The sequence below is a fragment of the Chelonoidis abingdonii genome, chromosome 16 (genome assembly GCF_003597395.2).
Source record: "Chelonoidis abingdonii isolate Lonesome George chromosome 16, CheloAbing_2.0, whole genome shotgun sequence".
In the NCBI taxonomy this organism is placed as follows: domain Eukaryota; kingdom Metazoa; phylum Chordata; order Testudines; family Testudinidae; genus Chelonoidis; species Chelonoidis abingdonii.
In genome coordinates, this window is record NC_133784.1 from 27654917 (window position 1) to 27679204 (window position 24288).

General features: G+C 39.3%; 1 protein-coding gene across 3 annotated transcripts in view; it reads right to left on the reverse strand.

The window, feature by feature from the left end:
* CENPP (centromere protein P) overlaps positions 1-24288 on the reverse strand; it is a 306990-nt gene that overhangs the window by 256816 nt on the left and 25886 nt on the right. For all 3 annotated transcript variants that reach the window (XM_032785876.2, XM_032785877.2, XM_032785880.2), the window contains one exon: positions 9964-10060. In XM_032785876.2, coding sequence (XP_032641767.1) covers positions 9964-10060 — 97 coding nt within the window. The remainder of the gene's footprint in view (positions 1-9963; positions 10061-24288) is intronic.

The window sequence follows — 24288 nt, forward strand, 5'->3', positions numbered from 1 at the left end:
ACCTTAAAGATATTGATTCTGACTTAACACAAATACACAATTTCAGATTACTTTTCTTTTTCTGTTTTTGTTTGTTTCAATAGGAATTTGCACAGTCCTCATTTGGCTTAGCTGCTTCATAAATACAAATGTACAGAAAACCCTAATCACTCATACTAGACTTATTTTTCCCGGACAAGTGGTAAATGAAAGGAGCTCGTTGAAATATGAAAAATTCTCAACTTCATAGCTAAGATTTTTTCTATTTGTATAGTTATTTAAATTTCAAATACATAAAGATATTTCACTTTGGAATCACTGTTTTTCCTTAGTAATATAAGCCAGTTTACAGTAACAACTTTTTTTTTTTATTTCCAGTCTAATTAAACAATAATATGACAGTGCTTGATTTGAGCAACGAATGTAGTTGAATTGAATATTATTATGTGCACATTAAAAGCCTGAGGTACTGTTAGTATGCACCTATGAAAATTGAAACCTAATAAGCTTTTTAGTAGTGTCAAAATCAAAAATTGTTTGGCTGGTTTTAATTTTCTTGGAGAAGAAAGTGATTATTTTATTATCATTATTTAAAAAATAAAAATAAGCCAGAAGATTTTTTTTATATTGAATCCATAATTAAGAAAAATCATAATCACCCTTGCACCAGTATTGTTTCATTTTTATTTCTTTTAAATCCCTTGAAATTTTGAAAACTAAATCTATCACTCTTGTTGCAGTTGATGAATTCACTAGCAGCTAGAACACTTGATTTTCATTTTCCATTTAAAAAAAATTACTTGAGTCATGAAACTCCTATGCTTTAAAGATTTTAATATAAAAATAAAAACATCCACCCCACAGCAGCCACAATTATATTCCAAGTTCAAGTCAAGCTGATGCCAAAAGGAAAAAAGAAAAACATTTCTTTGTCCTAGCAGTGGCCAATGTATAACAGGAAGAAAATTCATCTTAACAATAACCAGTATGAGTAATAATGTTGTATATGTAGCAGATGCACTATATCGTGCTCTCATTCCAAACCTTGATTGGTAGAGAAAGCTCTTTCCATACGTAAATAGGACCAAAGAACAATGATTGAAGTTGGTTTAGGACTGCTTTCCTTTGAAAACACAGTTTTTATACATATTAGAAAGAATCACCAATATTTCTTAAAAATGGTCTTTAACGGTCATTATTAAAGATTTATTTATATATTGTACCACAAACTAGCAGGTAAATTAATTTAATCTCCTAATATTCTCTCAAAAAAAGCTAAAATGCTACAAGATGACAAGGGATAGTCTCTGAAATACTAGTGTATGTAATTTTATATGGTTTAATTTATCATCCCCAACACAGTGTAGTTTAGCTCTCAAAAGCCTTAGAGTAATATAGGAGATGGGCTGGGAAATTAAGGAATTTTTGAAAAGTCTATCATGTACTTGTTTCGCCTTCATTTCTAATAATCTCTTATGAAGCTCAATACAGATTTCTTAATCTACTGATTTTTTTTGACCAATCATTCTTTTGTAATCCACGGCTTTTTTTAAATGAAACTTGAAAGTATTTTTTCTTCTTTATTAGTGCAGCAGTATCAGTTAAGATACAGAACTCCTCATTTAACGTCCTCCCGCTTAACGTTGTTTCACAGTTGTGTCACTTCTCCATTACGGAACATACTTGTTTAAAGTTGTGCAATGCTTCCTTATAACATCGTTTGGCTGACTTTACAAGGGAGCATTGCACAAGTTCCTCTTCTCTGCCTCCTCCCCCACCCTTCCTCCCTCCCTTCCAGTGCTTCCCCCGTTGCCAAATGGCTGTTTGGCGGTGCTTAGGACTTTCTGTGATGGAGGGAGGAAGCAAGCGAGCGGGGAAGCTGCCTCCACACCCCCGGCAGTCAGGTCCACCCGGAACACAGGGGCTGCAGGTGTCTGGACCCTGGCCTGCAGCTCTAAAGCCCCTTCCAGAAGCCAGCCGGAGAGAAGCAGCGCTTTGAAGGGGAAAGCACTGCTTCTCTCCGGCCACTGGCTGCGCGGCTGCCCCTGCTCCTCCTGAGTCCTCCAGCCCATGGAGAAGCAGGCGCAGCCGCACAGCCAGCGGCCAGAGAGAAGTGGTGCTTTCCCCTTCAAAGCCGTCCAGAGAGAAGTGGCGCTTTGAAGGGGAAAGTGCTGCTTCTCTCCTGCCGCTGACTGTGCGGCTGCCCCTGCTCCTCCTGAGTCCTCCGGCCTATGCTCGCAGGGCCACATTCCAAAAGAGGCTTTAGAGCTGCAGGCCAGGGCTCCAGGGCCCCCTTAGCCCAGGGCCCTGCAGCCCCTAAAGCCCCTGCAATCCCAGTGGCCCTGCGTGCCGGGGGGGAGAGGGGGGCAGCTCCCAGAATCGTGGCCATAGGGGCGGTGCCATGCTATGCAGAGCCACCTGCACACCCCCTGCACCAAACAGGAGCTGCCCCAGGTAAGTGTTCTGCACCTCCTGCCTGCCCCAGCCCTGAGCCTCCTCCCACACCGCGACCCTGAGCGCCTTCCTGCACCTTAACTCCCTTCCAGACCCACACCCCCACCTTGAGCACCCTCCCACACCCTAATTCCCTCCAAGACCCTGCACCCCCAGCCCTGAGCCTCAGGGATAAGCCAAGGGCACCTCCTCACCACAGTACAGTACAGTATATAACTCCTTTTGTCTGCCCCCCCCCAAAATTTCCTTGGAACCTAACCTCCCACATTTACATTAAATCTTCTGGGAAAATTAGATTCGTTTAGCATCGTTTCACTTAAAGTTGCATTTTTCAGGAACATAACTACAGAGTTATGTGAGGAGATGCTGTATGTCAGCATAGCTGAGAGCAGATCTTGTTACTTTAAATTGTATATCCTCTGTACCGGCAGCAGATGGCCTTGCCTATGTTAGAATTTTAGCCATTGATGTAGTGGCACCAGTGTAAACCCCTCGTGTAGATGCACTGGACTGGCGCAATGAGTCTGTACTAGTGATGATACAGTGGCGTAGCTACGCTGGTGACTAACATCTAAGAGACAAGGGCTTACAAGACATTGTTTTTATCAAAATTCTACTTAAAGTAATTCCTCTTTCAAGGTGGGAGTGATAGTTGTATACTTTAAAATTTACATATTTAAAATCTGGAGGACAATCTCTATGAGATTACAACATTCTTATGTTAAGTTACATTTTGGAACTGTAATGTTTGACAGTGTCTCTTTAAAACAACTGCATCTGCCTATTTATGTTATTAATTTATTCACATGCTATCAACTCGCTGAGAAGCCAACCACGTATACTGTTCTGTACTTTCTTGTGATAATTACTGATTGCTTGCTTTAAAATCAGACACTGACTACATAACTCTCATTGCATTTTGTGTCAGTTTAACATTTTACTGCAATCATCAGTTCATATATCACTTAACAGTTTTAAATACAGTCCTACCAACTACATAACATCCATGTACTATACATTTTTTGTGTACAAAATTCAAACAAGCTTGATCTTCCAGTCTAGTAATGCAAAATTATTATGGCTGTTAAAAGAGAAAGTTCTATAAATGAGCAACTAACAAAAAACACCTGTGACTATTTCACACCCCAAAGGAAATATTTGTACAGTGACTGTCACATATTTGTGGCATTTGCTAAAAACAAACTGGTTACTTGTGGCAACCCAACCTGCTGACTGTCCCAAATTCCTTATCAGATATTTGAAACAAATAAAAAACGGCCCTCCAAACCATTGTTTTAATGTCTCCCACTTACTAAGATTTTATTGCCCTCCAGCAAATCATCAAAACAAAAATCTCATCTTCAGAGTGGTCCTTCATACTACAATAAAACACACCATAAACGACACTGTCATTATTTCCAAATATGAACCTGTAACAAAAGGCTTCAGTGTGATACTGTGCAAAGTCATCTGGTCATAACATTCATACAAAATCTAACACAACAGACAAAATGGTGATGCTGTATCAAGGCCCATAGATTAAGATGTCTACTGTAAAGTGAATACTGTACCAATCTTTATTTTTAGCATAGGTGTGTCCTTTTTTATTTTCTGTACTAACAGTACTATTTTAACCACTGCTCACCTGCCCCTAAGTGCATTAATAATAAAGCCAAAAAAAAATACCTCAGCAGTCAAATTATCATTTTTTGTGCTGACTGTTTGTGACACCTTTGAACCTCTTGCTGTCTCTCCTATCTCAGAAAACATTCCTTACACGTCTGGTAAAATTATCACAATGTTGTCAAGACCAAGTGGTCTTCTAAGTCTCTTAACAGGTCTATACTCATTAAGCATGCTTGGTAAAGTAAAAAAGGTCCCCAAAAAGTATGTTTTTCTTAATCCTCTTCTAGTAATTTTTTTCAGAGAAAGGAAAGTAACTTTAGAATCATTACATTTGTCATACTGATGGATAAAGAGGGTTCAATTTGTTATGTTTACTACTTATTAGTTAACATTAATATTTTGCATCATAAACTCCAAGAATTGAAGCAAGAAAATCTTTTCTGTTCCTTATTATTCAAGGTGTTCATTAATAAAGTCTTTTGCATGTAGTATTCAGGGACTAAGAGAAGAGAAAATGGCTTTCAAAAGGATTATGATTTGAGGTAGTATCTTAGTGAGATGTCAGGGTTTTATAAAAGATTTTTTCCAAATTTTTTAATATGTATGTTTACCAAACTTCTAATGAATTATATGCCTAAATATGAAAACTACAAAAACTTTTTAATGAACAATACATTTTTGGTCAAAAAAGTATTTCTTCATATTCTGCTAATTCATTTGAGCAAAATGGGTCAAATTAATCTGATCTAACTCCACTGAAGTCAATGCATTTATATCAGAGATGAAATTGGCTTAATAGGTCTGTCTTACATGTTTTACTAGTTTCTCTTAATTATCCATTTTAAAACTAATCTTTAATGAAAATATTTTCAAATAGAAGTGTATGCTTTGGAAAAATACAAGAGTTAATTTACAAGGAAATTATTAATTATTTTGAAAGCTGGCTCCAAGAGGAATTGTAGGACCAGCACTTCCATATGAACTTCGGATTTTTCATACATGAGGCATACTTTTTTTGTATCTACAAATTGTCTCTCCTGTCTTTCTAGGCATAATGGGAAAAAAATCTTACTTTCAGATGACAATATGTTCAACAGCTCAAAAATCTTTTGGGTAAAGGGCCACAGTCAATTTATATCGTAACACTTAACATTAAAAAAATTGCAAATTAACAAAAAACAAAAACAAAACACAAACACAATTGTGCTCTCTTTGTATTTGACGACACTTTCTCAATAGTCAGTTTCACTATTTCCATGCACAATCATTTAGTAAAGATGTAATTGATTATGAGAAGCCCCTTAAAATATCAGTGTAACAGAAAAAGATGGGGAAAAAAGCAATAGTTACATTGTGCAAGGTGCTTTGTCAGGTAACAGAAATTTTTAAAAGTCAATTTTAAAATACATCATGTTGACAATATCTCTTTAAATATTAAATTTTAAGCTTTAAAAATGATCAACTTAAAATAAGGATGCATGCAGCTCTATCGTTATTCAAACACTATTACAAAACATGGGAAGAGAAAAGTTCACTTTGCCAGTGTTTTTAAAAGAGTTGCATAATAAGTTGTAATTATCTTCAAATCTGCACCCTTTTTAACTTCAAAATGGATTTTGGAATGACTGACATTTACTGTAGAAAGTTACTATATGCATGGAGTTTACACACTTAATGGCTGCTATCATGGAATTTACACACATGAACTAAGGACCAATAAAGCATCATTGCAGCTCCTAGCATCGATGATCCATATGCCCTCATGTCTTCCCCGACCTCCTTCTTTCTGCTTCTTCATATAAGACCCCAAAGAGGAACAGGAATAACTGTGTGTACAGTGATACTTGGGATTAGAGCACTTCAGGGTAGTATGATCACTCAGTTGCCAGATCAGTTAGTGATGGGAAAGATTTCTTTTTCATATCATAAAAGATTATATTAATCTTTACCCACCACGTTCTTGCTCCAGGACACAGTTAGGAAATCTCCCTACACATCAGAAAATAATTGGGTTACAAATTGTCTCCATTGTTACATTACAGCTGAAAACAGAAAAGGGTAGAGTATTTCATGGTGGACAGAAGATATCTGAGCACAATAAAATTACCACATCACCAGGAGCAAATGGCCCACCATGCTAGCATGTGCAGTACCACTCTTGCACTGTACCTCTGAGCGTACCTAGGAAGGGTTCTGCACTAGCTGGAAGAATACTAGCAAGGAACTTCCATGATAATACTAACAGCCTTTACGGTACATAAAATGTTTAACTAGGGAGGCTAGATCATATTTTACCCATGTGTGGTCAGTTAATTCTATTACTAAGGGACTGAATGATAGAATTTTGAGGACAGGCTGATTTTTGGAAGAAAGTCAATGACTGAAAGCTTTCTTCATAACCCTGTTAACAGGAGTTAGAAAGAGCAACAAAAGCGAAGCAGTTGAGTATCACATGAGCAAAAACCTCTATGAATGTACTGGAGAAACAATACAGAACAGTGATATAAAAGTATGTGTTTGTAATCATAAAAGAAGATATTAAAGGAGTAAAAATTATGCTAAATGTACAAAAAAGTAATGGTACACAGCAGATCTTAGGCTGAACTGAGGTTAATTCAGAGAAAATGACTGTTCAGGAAAGGAAGTAGGGCTTGACTACACTCGAAACTCCAAAGCGCTGCTGCAGGAGTGCTCCAGCGGCAGTGCTTTGAAGTGAGAGTGTGGTCATGGCGCCAGCGCTGGGAGAGAGCTCTCCCAGCGCTGCATGTACTCCACCTCCCCGTGGGGATTAGCTTGCAGCGCTGGGAGCCCTAATAAGAAAGAGGTGGTAAAACTGATTTAGGGAAATAGTTAAGAAGGCAAGTAATGTTCTTTGTGTATAATTAGTTTTATAGTTTAAAATTTTTATCATGTTATCTATTTGTCATCTTGGGGCTAAGAAAAAATGTTGATAAGTTAGTTAAATGAGCTTGGAATATGCCTACTTTAGTTGTGCACGTTGAAATAAAAAAAACAAGAGAAAAGCACTGTGTGTTCATTCAAATGCCTAGCACACTTATGAACACTAATAAAAAATAAGAAAAATCAATTAGAAATACCTCTAAGGGGGTTCAGGCTATTTTCTAAGTCAAGAAAAAATATTCTCATGGCCTAAAAGCCATCACACAACTTTATTCAATGGCAGAACATCCTTTAAACAGTTAGAAACTTCAACTAAAACCTTACAAATAAAAAAATAAAGTAAAATTGTATTACCATGAAACTTCCGTGGCTTGTAAGAAAACTGTACAGGATCACAGTTCACTTTCACAATTCTGCTCAAATGGCACCTCTTTCATAGCAAAGTCATAGCTATTCTTGGACCTTTTAATTAATTTAAGCCCCTACTCTCTCTTGAACCACATAATATCAAACTAGTGTTAACCTTACCATACACAAGCCTCCTCAGGTACATTCTCCATTAATAAATCTTAATTTACTATCTCTTCATTTAATGAATATGTTGTTTTTGTTCAGATAAGTTCTTTTCTGTTTGCTTTTTCACTGGCATTACAAACAGCTATTTGAATAGTTATCAAGCTATGCTATAACCATGCTATTACAACAATATTATGTAACTGCAAATACAGTACTTAACAGCATTTATAGGACCTCAGACCTTGAAATTACTGTTGTGACTTTTTGGTTTTTACTATGACTTATACTATATTTTTATTGTCTAAGACCTCTGAAAAATAAAAAACGTTACAGAAACAAATTGATTTATATTTTGCTATAGAACTACCCATGTTTTGATATCTTAAATTCTCAGCTGTGAACATGACTACAACATAATTTATCCTGCATTAACATATAAAAGTAGAATTGACAAAATCTGTACTCATTCTGTCAGAATCCACAATCATTCCGCTGCTTTGCTGAGCTGATTTTTGCCTCAATATATATGCTTATTCCACTTTCAAGACACATTTCATCACCACCTCCCAGGCTTGTAATCATGCATATATCAACAGCTATGTCATTTCAATACAAATATGTAAAATAAATTTTAAAATATCCATAAAAATGAAGAAAAGTTGACTCAAATATTCCATTTTTTCTTAAATTTTCCATTGGCTTTTACTATGTTTTTTTCAATAGACTACACATGGGCTGAAATCTTCCAGCTTTACCAAGGAGCAATGGGAGTTTTCTTGAGCAACGACAGAATGAAGATAAATCATTTGAATATCAGCTTCAAGGTTAGATTGTGCATAAACAACCATTTCAATTTGTAAGCATGTAAAATACCCTATCAAAAAAGAGGAAGTCCCTGTGTCTGTTTTCAAGTTGTGTAGCTATATCTTTGGAATCTTCTTCTTTCCTGGACTACACTGAAAGGTTCATATCTGGTACGAAGAGGTTACTCAATTTTTTTTCTTGTCTATTTCTTTATTTTATGGTTGGTTGGTTAAACCTTTATCCCTAATAATGCATTTTATTTTAAAAAAATATGTATTTTAGTTAAAAAAAAAAGCCAACCATCACCACCACCAGCAAAACTGTAGCATGACATCTTATGCCATCACAGTTCTAATGGATTTGAATGGGTAAATCCCATGAAATTTTTATATAAGGTCCACTACTGCAGAGTCACATCTTGAATAAGGCTTTTTTATTTTTATTTTTGGCTACAAGAAGTCACATTTGAAATTAATGTTTTTTTATAAAAATTTCGAGGAATAATAAATTTTATTACTTTGAGATGGTATGCTGAGTACATATTTTGCAATTGATTTATTTTTTAAAACTTAAATCATTGTTCTTCGCAATAAAACTACAGAAGAATGAAAGACACAGCACTAAGGAACACATTATTATTTACATGAAAAGTTATACAAAACAATGGCAAGAAGTAAACTAACTGAAGAACACTATAGTTTACAGTTAATTGTATTCTCCAATTAAAATTAAGGGACAATTGTTCCCCTGCCTATATAAAACAGCTCCAAATGTGAATGTTGTCTTCCAAGATATGAAAAGACTGAGAGGCTGAAATCCAAATTATTGCTCATCACAGCTGAGAAGCAGTGTTTAGATGTGACATAGCCTACAAATGTCGTTTTATTTTGACATATTATTTTGCATTAGTTATTCTGAAAAGAAATCTCAGTTTTATTACCTACTAAAAGATTGGCTTATTTTCACCACTTGAAAACATCAGATGCCCTACATTTCAAAAAACACTGCAGATACATATATTATTTCCTATCTCACTGATGTTTTCACAGTCATGCTGGCATCCTGATCCTGGTAAAGAGGGTCTACCATGTCTGCACGGAATATAAATATCGTCCCCACTCCTTCCAGTCAGCAGGAAAGGCAATCCAGTGACCTTCTCCCGACCTGGCCCCAACTGCTTCCTGACTTCTTGTCCATCCTAATAAATTTTCCCCCTAGTCCCCACCTGCTGCAAAAGGGAAACACCCCTTTTCTTCCAACTAGCCAGAGAAATACCCACTTACATGAAGGTTGCAGTCAGCACAGTATTTTAAATTTCACTGATGCATTTACACTTGATTTAATCAGACTGCAATTTGTCTGAACAAGAACATGAAAAATGCTGAAAAATCAACTTAAATAACACATTAATAAAGAATTTGTCTTTTGTACATATGGGACACAAAATAGCCAGTAAGTCTATAAACCTTTGGATAATGTTCTTTCTCCTCCAATTTCAAGTTCAATAGTAATATAACTAAAAAGTAAGTTCTACTCAAAATTAAAATTGTTCTATTATTCTGAAAAGTGCTATGGAGAGTAATATTTATGTTCAGTTTGCCCTTTCATAATAAAACTCTTATTAATATCAATACTTAGGAATGATAAGGGATGAAATATACAGAATGTCTTGTCACATGCTACCTTGAAATGCTTGAAGGTGCATTTGCGATGTTCACACCACTCAGCAAAGGATGAAAAGCTTCTGAAAAATAGCAAAAGGTTTCCTTGTTCTTCGGCACTGTAGAAAAAAAAAAAAAAGAACAATCTATGCAGTGACTTCAGGCAGCTCTGATAAAAAACATCTGTGATGAGTATATATGACATGGGTTTTTTCTGCTAAATAATTTATAGCTAAATTCATTACATTTATTTCTTAAGTCGAGAACTTGCAACAAGTTGCATAATAGAAGAACCGTCCACATACAAGCTAATTTAAGGCAATGGGTATCTCTGCAGTGCTCACTGGAGGACAGAGATGTTAGTTTTTAAAATTTCTGTAGTATTACTGCTAATAAGATGTAAACAGAAAATATGGGACTCAAGGAACATACTACGAAAATGAAAGATATAAAAACAAATAAGAAAGAAATGTATATAGTTTTAGCATTACATCATCTCTTTTAGGTATGGTCATTTTTTATTTTAATATATATTGGATTTCATATTTCTGAACCCTGACTCCTGCCCTCCGCACCCAGTGTTAGGGGTTTTAAGGATTCAAGTAAGATCTCTCTCCTCCTATACTCTCACACACATCTCTATAACAACAGAGACTCTTCTCACTTTTTTGGACCACCAGAATACAGTCTTCATGACTATAGTATATCTGAGCAATCATCAAGGGGTCATTAGGTCATTTTCAACGCCATGACATTAGTCGTGGTGATATCAATGCAACAGTTTATTTTCAGCATCAGTATTTTCCAAGACTTTTAGAAAATACCACCCCCCACACCTTACTTTCTAGCCATATGGACCAATATTTAATCCCAAGACTACTATGATTTTCTCAACTATTAACTGGGCTTTGCACAACTCAACTACATCTTTGAGACACAATCAATATCAAGTTCTCAACTTCTGCCTGTATTATGTTCAACTGAATCAAAACATGCATTTTAACTTAAAACAGAGATGATCCTATATTTCTGGCATAGTTATATTAGCCTGAGCCTGTATTTCTTCACATGAAATAATTCTGTTAAATCAATGGAACTTCTGTATGCAAAATGAATACAGAATTGAGCCCCACTATTTTTGTTGTTAATAATTTATATTATGCTAGTGCACAAAACACTCAAGCACGATTAGGGCCGCACTGTGCTGGCCTGAAAAAACAAAAAATGACAAGGTTCTATCCTTTATTAATCTCTCAAGAAATCAATGTTTAAATCATTTCCCCCAGAACTTTAGGTTTTTGAGTTCACATTTATAATTATGTTTTTAATAAAACTGCTCAAAATTTCTTAATTCCATAAAAAACAACAATGGAATATATATCTCAGTGTGACATTGGCAGACCAGGTGTCAGCCCATGCCAAGGCCCCAGGCATCACTGAACACAGACAAATGCATATCTGGAAACCTGTCTGGCATATCCCTCTGTTAGTATTATTAAAATAGATGTTCAGTTGATAAGAATGTGTTTAGATTTGATGAAATACTTGTAGAATGCTGCATGTATTCATCTTACCTATAACGTCTGTAGCCCATGGTATAAAGTTTTACAATGGAAACACTTGATATACCTCTATAACTCTGTAACTCATCAAACAGGAAAGACGCATTAATTATTGTTAAGTGTTCATCCTGCACCCAAGAAGGCTTACTGAAATCAAATGAGCCACTGTAAAGCATCAAAGGACTAAGACTTTGCTGACTTCCTGTGCACGTATACACAGAGGAGACAGGTGCCACACTTGTTTGAATGCTGCAGGGAAGGGAATAAAAATCCCTTACCAGAAGGAATGTCATCGCTATACTGCTTGAACTCTAACTCATGAAGATTTCTAAGCATAAGTTAGGAGTCCCCAGATGTTTAGCTTGGGATAGCCCTAAAGAAACAGGTGAATGCACATCTGGTGAGTGCACATTTATAACTACAGTACAGGGTTTAAAAGCAATAGTGTTTAATGTTTGATTTGCCCTGAAGACTTCGGATGCATTCGTGGCCAGTACAGCTACTGGAAAAGTCTGTTAACTTGTCTGGGGCTGGAGTGGGAATCCTCCAGGGACATCTCCATGAAGCTCTCCTGCAGGTACTCTGAAAGCCTTTGCAAAAGGTTTTTAGGGAGCGCTGCCTTATTTCATCCTCCATGGTAGGACACTTCACCAAGCCAAGCCATTAGCAGATAGTCTGGAATCACTGCAGCACAAAGCATGGGAGCGAATGGCTCTGCGTTTTCGCTGTATTCCAGCAATATCTGGTCTATATCTTTCTGTGTTAGCTTCAGGACAGTGATATCATTCATGGTCACCTGGCTGAAATAGGGGAATTTTTGTAAGGGAACAGTAAAAGGACCCCGTTCACGCTGGGCTGTTCGCGCTTGGCTAAAAGGGATCATCCCTGAGGAGGGTGAAGGGATCATCCCAAATAGCCATGCGGAGGAGTGGAGGGAGGTGCGTTCCGCACATTCACCTGAAAACCACAGCCACTCCTTTTATATGGCAAACCCAACCACCATTGCTTGCTATGGGAAAGGAGGGCGCTGCAGTTTGAAAACATTCCCACATTTTATCAAGGCGTTGGAAGCCAAACCCACGTACCCGTTGGCTTACCGTGGCTGCCTGGAAACCAAGTTCTGTTGCCCAGCCATGTGTGGTGTGTCACCATACCGGTAGGCGCTCAAAATAAAAGGAAAAATGCGACCTTGTACCTAAAGCACATGTGCTGTCGGCTGTGAATTGCTTGATTCACTGTGAAAGAATCTCTCTTTTGTTCTCAGAAAATGTATCATCTTAAATTTTACTCTCACTTTTTATCCCTCCGCAGGTGCAAATGTTTCTATGCTCCCCCTACCATCTCCGTCCCTGAGGTTATCACAGATTAGAAGGCGAAAAAACACACACTCGTGATGACATGTTTTCCCGAGCTCATGCAGTCCTCCCACACTGATAGGGCACAGCTGAACGCATTGAGGCATTCAGTGGCAGAGTCAAAGAAAGCATTACGTGAGCGCAATGAGAAGAGGCAGGATGAAAGCTGAGGCTAATGGGGAAATAAACAGACATGCTCAGGCCTCTGGTGGAGCTACAGGAAAACCAACAAGAGCACAGACCACCGCTGCATTCACTGTACAACTGCCTGCCCACCTCCCCAAGTTCCATATCCTCCTCACCCAGATACCCATGAATGCAGTGGGGGAACCCAGGGCACGCAGCCACTGCACTTCAGATGATGGCCCAAACAACAGAAGGTTGTCATTCAAACAGTTGGCTTATAGGGAGTTAAAATCAACAACGGGGGCGGGTTTGCATCAAGGAGAAACACACACAACTGTCACACCGTAGCCTGGCCAGTCATGAAACTGGTTTTCAAAGCCTCTCCGATGCACAGCACACCTACCTGTGCTCTTCTAATCTGGCTGGTGTCTGGCTGTTAAAAACCAGCAGCCAAGCCATTTGCCTCAACCTCCCACCCAGCCATAAACATCTCCCCACTACTCTCACAGATATTATGGAGCACACAGAAAGCAGTAATAACAATGGGAATATTGGTTGCGCTGAGATCTAATCTAGTCAGCAAACAGCAACAGTGAGCTATTAAACGTCCAAAGGCACATTCTACCACCATTCTGCACTTGCTCAGCCTATAGTTGAACTGCCCCTTACTACTGTCCAGACTGCCAGTGTATGGCTTCATGAGCCATGGGAGCCAGGGGTAAGCTGGCTCTCCAAGGATAACTATTGGCATTTCAACATCCCCAACAGTAATTTTCTGGTCTGGGAAGTAAATCCCTTCTTGCAGCTGCTCAAACAGTCTGAAGCTCCCAAAGATGCGAGTGTCATGCACCTTTCTTGGCCACTCTACGTTGATGTTGGTGAAAAATCCCTTGTGATCCACTGGGGCTTGCAGCACTATTGAGAAGTACCCCTTGCCGTTTACATACTGGTCCCTATCTTTGTCCCAGTGCAAAGATAGGGACATGCATTCCATCTATCGCCCCACCAGAGTTAAGGAACCCCATTGCAGCAAAGCCATCCACTATGATCTGCACATTTCCCAAAGTCACTACCCTTGATAGCAGAACGTCAGTGATTGCATTGGCTACTTGAATCACAGCAGTCCCGACAGTAGATTTGCCCACTCCAAATTGATTCCCGATTGACCAGTAGCAGTCAGATGTTGCAAGCTTCCACAGTGCTATCGCCACTCGATTCTCAACAGTCAGGGCAGCTCTCATCTTCATATTTCTGCGCTTTAGGGCGGAGGAAAGCTACTCACCGAGTTCCAGGGAAGTGGCTTTACGCATGCGAAACTTTCACAGCCACTGGGAATCATCCCATACCTGCAACACTATGTGGTCCCACTAGTCTGTGCTTGTTTGCCGGTCACAGAATCGGCATTCCACTATATCAACCAACCCCACTGTTGCCATCATGTCCCAATTGCCAGAGCCCGTGCTTTCAGGAATGTCTGTGTCCATGTCCTCATCACAATGGTCCTCGTGCTGTCATCACTTAGCCAGGTTCTGCACATAAAGCAGTATAACGCACAAGGTGTTAACAATGCTTGCAACAGCAGCGGTGAGCTGAGCGGGCTCCATGCTTGCTGTGCTATGACATCTGCATGTGTAACCCAGGCAAAAAGGCATAAAATGATTGTCTGCAGTTGCTTTCACAGAGGGAGTAAGCGAGGGGAGAGTGACAACTTACCGCTGCTTGGGGTTCTCTTAAATTTCCTGTATCTTTCAACTTTAACTAGAATTTCTTTCAGACAGAATTAATCCCACTGAGAACAACAGGTGTAAAACAGCCAAATGAGATTATGTAATATTTTGCTGCAAGGCCTGCAATCTTCTATTAGCAGTAAGCACAAGCTAGGTAAAAATTTTTGACAATGGAACACAGTGGTAGACTACAAGATGCTCATCATATTTCCAGTCTGGCTAAAACATTTGTTGACATGAAACCCTGAACTTTTTTAAAATATATATCTCAGTCATTATATGCAGATCTAAATTTATCTTGATTCTGAATAACATATTTAGGCTTGAAAGGATTTGATTTTTATGGGTAAATCTTAGTAAACGTTGATTTTACTATACGTCCACAAACAAATGAAAATATATTTCCACAGATAGATAATACAGATTTATAAATCAGCAAAGTAAGAAAAACGCTGCTCAAAAACTTAGACTTTAAGGATACTTATTTCGTAAATTTTGGCACGTGATGTAACTTTTTGAATCACAAGATCTACTGTCATTGCATAATGACCACCTACTGTCTGCCCCTTGTAATTTTGCAAAACGGCAAACATTTAAATTGAAAAAAATCTAGAACAAACTGCTTAAAAATAAACATTGATATTATCCATTGAAATTATTTTTAAAAAATCTAATTCTGTCAAGCCCACCTACATTATAAGCTTTATGTAGTGTTGTTCGTCTTGTCAGTCCCACAATATTAAAGAAACAAAGTAGAAGAGGTAATATCTTGTATTGAACCAACTTCTGTTGGTGAGAGAGACAAGTGTTTGAGCAGGGGTTTTCAAACTGGGAGTCAGGAGTTTATTAAATAGGGGGTCGCGAGCTGTCAACCTCCACCTCAAATCCCGCTTTGCTTCCAAAATTTATAATGGTGTAAAATATATAAAAAGTGTTTTTAATTTATAAGAGGGATCGCACTCAAAGGCTTGCTATGTGAAAGGGGTCACTAAGAAAAAAAGTTTGAGAGCCACTGTTTTTGAGCTTACACAGAGCTCTTCTTCTGGTCTGGGAAACATTCTCAGCATCATGGCTGAGGTGCGATGGATTGTTTAGCATATGTAGTTAATACATATGTGGTACCACGGTGCATAAAAATCAATATTAAAAAATTATTTAAATAGGATTTTTTTGATCAAATGCTTTTTGAGGAAAAATATCAATCTAAAGATAGTTTTGAGCTATAAAATATCATAATAAAAACTATCTCATCATGGAATAGGATTACAAATTCTAATTCTATACTATGAAAATATATTCATGTAATGTTTAAGAAAAGTTTTGTAAATGAGTTCCAATAGTTCACGGACAGGGCCGGCTCCAGCTTCTTTCCCACCCCAAGCGGCAAAGTGAAAGAAAAAAAAAAAAGAAGATAAAGCCGCGATCAGCAGCAGTTCGGTGGCAGCTCTGCCACACCGCTTCTTTCTTCGGCGGCGGCTCCTTCGCTCCGAGAGGGATTGAGGGACTTGCCGCCCCTTTCCATTGGCTGCCCCAAGCACCTGCTTCCTGTGCTGGTGCCTGTAGCTGGTCCTGTTCATGGATTAGGAACCAGATTTTATGGGGCTCCAGGGGCTTCTCTATAGATTATTTACACTAATCTTTCTGTCTACTCAATGAGATTCAGTGCTCAGTCAAGAAGATACCATCAGAGATGCTTAGTTTTGCAGTTCTCAAACTATGGATTTGTGGCTCCAGAGAGAACATGCCTGTAAACACCAAAAATGTTTTTAATTAAATAAATAAATATATAGAGAGAGGTGAGAAATAACAGATCTATTGTCCCTCTGCAAATCTGTGTACACAGAGTCAATCCCTTACCTCTCTCTAGAAGTGCAAAGTCTCAAAATGTTCAGTGAATAGAAGATTGTTGGGGGCGGAATAGACGTGGACAAGAAGTAGTAGTCTGGAGATAAATGTGAGAAGGGAGGGACAGGCAGTAGAAACCAAAGTGACACTGTTTGAGCAGCATATTCCAGAAGTCTTGAGGCCTTTCTGAGTGTAGCCTTCATTGATTTGAGATCTACCATACCATTCTCTCACTTGAAGGGAAAATCTATAATGGCAGCAGGCCATAAAAGAGACCCAGTTTGGGAATATTTTAATGAAGTGCCTCTAGGTGTGGGTAAGACAGGCATGCACGTAAAATGCAAACAGTGCAACAAAGAAATGCAAGGCCTGGTTGACCAAATGAAACAACATAATGAGAAGTGTTCCTTCTCAGGAGGAAGCTGCGTTGAAGATGATGAAAGAAACATGTCAGAACATGCAGGATCTTCAAGTTGGTAAACTTTTTTATTTCATACTGCTTTCTTAAAGACTGCCTTTCTTCCTTCTGCACTGTTCTTGAATTTTCATGATTGAGCAAAAAATATAGTTATTCTATAGTACTTCATTTTAGATGCAGTTGTGATAAAAAATAAATAGTCAGATCTTCCTTTTACAATTTCACCTTTAAAGTACTACTGAGTGTCAGTGAATGCAATGAGTAATACTAAATGAGCAATATGGTAATAATTAAATAACTGCACTGACTTATTTTGTTTAGGAGAATCCATCCTTAACCTACAGGATTCTGAAGACTATCTACCTTCAAGATCACCATCATCTTCTATAGTTTCAGAGTTATCTGCCAATGATAGTGTTTCAGTCACATCATGTATGTCACATAGCCACACTATATCACCTGTACCAAAAAGGGAAAAAAATCTCCATCATCCACAAACAACTGTAAATAAGTTTGTGATAAGAATCAGCAGATAATAAAAAGAGGTAATTCATGAAAAAACTGCCCGGTTTGTTTATGCAATGAACTCTCCTTTCCGTGTGATTGAGAACCCACACTTCATTAACATGGTTCAGTCATTAAGACCAGGATACAGTCCACCCAACAGAGCAGATGTTGCAGGGAAATTGCTGGATAAAGTGTATGAAACAGAAATTGAGCAGTGTGCAAAAGGTCTAGAGGATAGAATTGTTAACCTGAGTCTTGAAGGGTGGAACAATGTCCACAATGATCCTGTTGTATGTGCTTGTGTGACAACAGAAGAAGGGAATGTCTTCCTTACAGAAACAATTGATACATCAGGAAATGCACACACAGCAGAACACTTACAAGAAGTAGCAGTAAAAGCTATAACAAACTGTGAACAAAATTCAAATGTCTAGTACACAACTTGGTCACAGACAATGATACAAATGTATACAAGATGAGAAGAAATTATTTAGAAGAGAGGGAAGAGAGACCCAAGCTAACAACATATGGTTGTAGTGTTCACTTCATGCACCTCCTAGCCAGAATTCAGTGTTCCAGAAATAAAGGCTAATGTTGTTGAAATTGCAAAATATTTCTGTAACAACCACTTTGCAGCAGCTGCTCTGAAAGAAGTGGGAGGAACAAAGCTAACTTTCCCACAAGACGTGTGACAGAATTCAGTAGTGGACTGTTTTGAGCACTATATCAAGAATTGGCCCCATCTGATGAGTTTGTGAACAAAATCATGAAAAAATAGATGGCACGGTCACAGCCAAAGTTCTCATCATTGGGCTTAAGAGAAATGTTGAACACATGCTGAGTACACCCCGAAGCCTACTTCTGTTGCCCTGAATAGAATGCAGGGAAATAGCTGTTTTATTGCTGACACTGTTGAAATCTGGAAGGAACTGAGTGAGATCTTAAAAAGAGAAATATGCAATAAGAGAGTTAAATTACAAGCATTACAAAAAACCAAATGGGACAAGCACTATCTCCAGCTCATTTTCTTGCAAATATTCTCAATACTCGGTACCCGGATCAAACCTTCACTGGCTATTACATGGACATCCAGGAATCATCCCTCTGTAATGCCAATTATATTAAACTTCAGAGCTAAGGGTGAACCATTCAAGAAATATATGTTTGCTGATGATGTTTTAAAGAAAGTCACACTAGTGAACTGGTGGAAGTCACTTAAGCATTTAGATTCAGAGACTGTTGAAGTGATAATCTCACTTTTAACAGCAGAAGCTTCTTCTGCCAGCGTAGAAAGAATATTTTCTTACTTTGGACGAATTCATTCCAAATTGAGAAATCGTTCAGGACCTGAAAAAGCAGGAAAGCTTGCTTTTCTTTTCCAGATGATGAACAAACAGGAAAATGAAGGTGAAGACAACTGAGTTAGCTGCAGAAGCCAATATTTTAAGTTTCTCATGTTGATCTGGCTGATACAGTCAACTTAATTTTTTTTATACATTTTATTTAACTATTTTAGTTAAAAACAATTTTTACAAAAACAATCCTGATTTTAGAAAACTTGAATGTTTAACTACATTCAAAAATCCATATGCTTGTTTTGTTAAAATATTATATGACTGCTGTTGAGGAAAAATATCCAGAATACATAACGTTGTTGTTTTATTATATAAAACAATTTAAATGTCTATCTGGTGATGTTCTCCTCCTAATACAGCATGGTAAGAAATCCTGCAAATATTAATGATTAACCTGTTGAACTGGAGATAGTTTACCTCCCAATGACTTCATAAATATCTGCTTCAATTACCTTTGGTAAATGAAACAACAAAACAATTATCCATTTTCTGATATAGCTGTAAAACGAATCTGAAAAGTTTTCAAAATAAATCACTTTAAAAATGTATAGTGTGTACCTTCTAAAAATGAAACCTACATCTATCTCTGAGTTGTGAAGAATATGTATTAAGGTTATAACAGCCAACAAGACTGCACTTTTATGTAGAAATCCATGATTAAATCGAGTCTTCCTGATTAGTGATATAAATCATTAATTAAACCAAGTCCAACCTGTGTGGTACATACCTATTCCTCTTCTGAAGAGGTGAAAAAGCTTGTCTCTCTCACCAACTGAAGTGTTCCCAATAAAAGATATTACCTCACCCACCTTGTCTCATATAAGCTGGCATGTCACCAATGTTTTGGAAAGGAGTTCCTTCAACATCTCGGAAAATAATAATTAAAACCTGTCACCATCTAGTAATACAGAAAGGAAAGATTGGTAATCTCGCTTTCTGGCACTTCTGAAAGCATCAGTGTCAGGGAGTAGGCGTGTGAGAGAGAGGAAGAAATAAATTTCTTGAGCTTTTGGCTTTTTTAGGTTGGCATTAGATAAGTAGCGGCAAATTAACTTGATCGTGCTAAATAGCATTTACATACCCAAACTTTCAACATGGCTAAGTTTGTCATTCAGAAAGTATGTTCTGCAAAAATGCATAATACAAGTGGAAGAGGACACAGCCAACAAGTTTTGCTCATACCAGCTAAATCAGAAGAGCTTTTTACTTCAGGATGTTAGTACTCAAGACAAGTTAGAAACAAAAGCAATGTACAAAGGAAACAGATCCAGGGCAATACAAAATATAGTTTTACAATCAGAATATAGTGACGACTCTTGCCCTACGTACATTTTTATCTTATCAAAAGAAAACATGATGCCATTTAAACTTCAACAACATTTAAGATGAATTATACAGAGTACTTGGAAAAGCCATCAGAAGTTTTTCCAAAGGCTATTGCAAGAACTGAAAACGTAGATGTGTAATAACTACAACCATTTCCCAAAAGGTGCTTAATACTTAATTACAGCAGCATTAAGAACACTCAGGAGTAAAGAAAAGCCACACAATTGAGAACAGTCTCTCCTGCTGCTGTGGAAAGGTATGTAGAATTGTCAACAGCAAAGCAGCTGCCAACAACATACAGTACCCGTCACCCTATTGAATCGCACAGTGAAATGTCTTATTGGAGACATGGTTGAAGCTAAAAACAGAATTACTTTATAAGATGCAAAATAGCACTGATTTCACAATCCAAGTTGACAAACTTACAGAACTAACTGTGCTAAATTATTTGTTTGCAAAAGAAAAATTTTGCTGCAACAAACTGCATCGCTGGTGAGGAGTGCTTTCAACTGATTAACAACTTCATGATATCAGAAGGTTTGTCTTGGAAAGATTGAACAGGAATATGTACAGATAGGATCAATTACAATACAGGTAAGAAAAATGAACTTGCTTTTCTATCGAAACAATCAGCACCAAGAGCTAAATTCACTCATGTTACTCACAGTTTAGACCACAAACTGTTAGTACTGTCATCAACCAATTGTAGTCAAAGCAATAAATTTTGTTTAAAATAAAGCATTAAGTTTCCTCATACAGGGGGTCCCTGCTACACGTCTCCCTCTTATCTGTCATTTTGTGTATCCATTGCTCATCATTAGAGGAATGTATTCCAATTCACATGGTCCCGATCTGTATATCCATTCCTTCACCTTTTGCACGGCTTTTCTTTGGGTGCTTCCCACAGCGTTCAGGAGGTGCTGGGAGGGAGGGGGAGGAGCAGGGATAGGGCACACTCATAGAAGAGGGCGGAACTGGGAAAGAAAAGGGAGGGCAGGGGTAGAGGAGGGTTATTTCTTATGTGGAAAAATTCCCTGGTATCCATCATTTCAGTACCCGTCACCCTTTTCAGGAACACAGCCCTGACGTATATTGGGAACCCCCGTAACAGGTCATTCTGGAAAACAGGGAAAGGAATAAAGCCAAGATACTTGGAAGCAGTGACATTTTAAAAAAATAAAGGAGTATGATCAGACTAAGACAAGTAAAAGAAAAGATCAGAATTCCTGGGGTGGAGACCAGTCCAGGCCATATATCTTCAGAATTCAAACGCTGGTAGTGGTTTAAATAAAAAAAAACCCTCAGACTGCAGGGAACTGGCTCCCATTCTATGTGGCTAGTGACACCGGTCAAGCACTGATAACCTACTGGGGCTGAGAGCATGTCTGGTCTCTTCACTCAAAGAGGAAACATAATAGTCTACCTTTCACTGTAGGGAATGACTGTGTTAAAAACAGGATGGACAGCAGAGGATATCTAGCTGAAGCAGTGACCTTTACTGGGGTTATGCCATTTTCCAGTGACGATGTCCTCCACTATCCCGATTAGAGCAGTGGTCTCCAAACTTTTTATGCCCCAAATCACTTTTTTAATTTAAGGGCAACCCAGGATCTACCCTGCCCCTTCCCAGAGGCCCTACCCCTTCCCCAAAGCCCCGCCCTGCTCACTCCATCCCCCCTCTCCATCGCTCGGTATCCCCCAGTCTCACGTACTTTCACCGGGCTGGTGCAAGAGGTTGGGGTTCGTGGGGGTGGCCTTTGGGCTGGGGCCAAGGGGTTTGCAGTGCGGGAGGTGGCTCCAGGCTGAGCCTGGGGCAAGGGGTTGGGATGAAAGAGGGGGCTCTGGACTGGGTTCAGAGTGTTGGGGTGCTGGAGGGCGTACAGGGTGCTGGCTCCGGGAGGGGGGTCAGGGCTGACACAGGGGGGTGGGGTGCAGGAGGGAGGTATGGAGTGTAGTAGAGAATATAGGGTGCTGACTCCAGGAAGGGGCTTAGGGCTGGGTCTTTTGGTATGGGGTGCTGGCTCCAAGAGGGGGTGTAAGAAATGAAGGGCGGGTAGCTCCCTTTTATGGACACCCAGCCAGCTAGCTATAAAATCCCTCTTAGTAGCTGTTCTCTACTTGCTTTACCTGTAAAGGGTTAAAAGTCTCACTGCTATGCATAGGTAAAAGAAAGTGATTGGCACCTGACCAAAAGAGCCCATGGGAAGGCTAGAACTTTTAAAAATTGAGAAAAAACTTCCCCTTTGTCTGTCTCTGGTTGTGCTCTGAGGAAGAGGGGGACAGAGCAGCGATGGTAAAAAGCTTGGGCCAGGTATGAAAAAATCATCAGTATCAAACCTAGAAACTGCTTATTAAAACCCCAGATATTTAAGTAGATTAGGAAATGTCTAGGAAGACGCAAGTAGGTGCATCCCTTTTATTTCTTCATGGTTTGTGGATTCCTCTGTGCTAACCCCAGTGCTTTTGTTTTGCTTGTAACCTTTAAGCTGGACCTCAAGAAAACTATTCTTGGTGCTTAAACCTCGTAATTGCTCTTTTAAAATCTAGCAATAGCTGAGTTCCCAGATATATTTTCTTTCCTTTTTTTTTTAAATAAAATTTACCTTTTTTAAGAACAGAATTGGATTTGTGTGTCTTAAGAGGTTTGTGCACATGTTGTTTAATTAGCTGGTGGCAACAGCTGATTTCCCCACAGGAAGGAATTCCCAAATGAGCTTTCCTGGTCTCTCAAAGGAGTTTTGCACTTGAGTGGTGGCAGCATCTACCAATCCAAGGTCAGAGAGAAGCTGTAACCTTTGGAGTTTAATACAAGCCTAGAGTGGCAAGTATTAATTTTTAGAGTCCTTGCAGGCCCCACCTTCTGCACTCGAAGTGCCAGACTGGGGAATCAGCCTTGACAGGGGGTATCGGGTGCATGAGTTGGTATGGGGTGTTGGCTCCGGGAAGGGGCTCAGAGCTGGGGCAGAAGTGCAGGAGGGGGCATGGGTGGCTGATGCCAGGAAGGAGTGGTACGGGGTGCAGGAGAGGGTACGGGGTGCTGGCTCTGAGAGGGGGCTCAGAGCTGGGGCTTTGGGTGCAGGAGGAAGTACAGGGGGCTGGCTCCGGGAAGGGGTATGGAGTGCAAGAGGGGGTATGGGGCGGTGGCTCTGGGAGGGAGCTCAGGGCTGGGACAGGAGCTTGGGGTGCAGGATAGGGTATCGGGGGCCGGCACGAAGACGCTGCAGGTTGGGTGGTGGAAGAGAAATGCTGGTCCAGCTTATTCATGCTACTCTGGGTCTTAATACTGCAGAGACATTCAGAACCTGCCCACTGAAGGGGGAGGCAGCCCTGGCCCCACGCTGCTCCCGGAAGGGACCAATGTGGCTCCACACGCTATCCCTCTCTGCAGCCCCTGCCCCTGCAGCTCCCATTGGCCACAGTTCCCTGTTCCTGGCCAATGGGAGCTACAGGGGCAGTACTTGGAGGCAGGAGCAGTGCGCGGAGACACCTGCCCCCCCCCCCCCCCCCCCCGGCCATGGGAGTGGGGCCAGGGCAGGCAGAGAGCCTGCCTTAGCAGCAGCCCCCATGCACCACCGGAGATTTGATCGACTAGGAGACAGTCTCCACGATCGACCTCGACCAGTTGGTGACCACTGGATTAGAGGCATGGATGAATCTTTATTGGATAAAGAAGAAAAGTATTTCCTATTTGGTTTGGCCTTCTGCAATTTTAATTCTGATTGTGAATCCAACACTGCAATGCCTTCAGATCTGCCACCTAAAAAGAATGGCTCAGGTATGGGAATCTTCCTCACATCCTCTACAGTGAAGACCAATGCAAAGAATTCATTTAGCTTCTCTGCAATGGCTTTGTCTTTCTTGAGTGCTCATTTAGCACCTTAATCATCCAGCAACCCACTAATTTTTTGGCAGGCTTCCTGATTCTGATATACTTAAAAAAAAAAAAAACTGTTAGTGTGCATCTTTTGCTAACTGCTCTTCAAATTCTTTTTTTGGCCAATTATATTTTTAACTTGATTTGCCAGAGTTTATGCTCGTTTTGATCTTCCTCAGTAGGGTTTAACTTCTAATTTTTGAAGGATGCCCTTTTCCCTTTAACCACCTCTTTTACTCTGCTGTTTAGCTA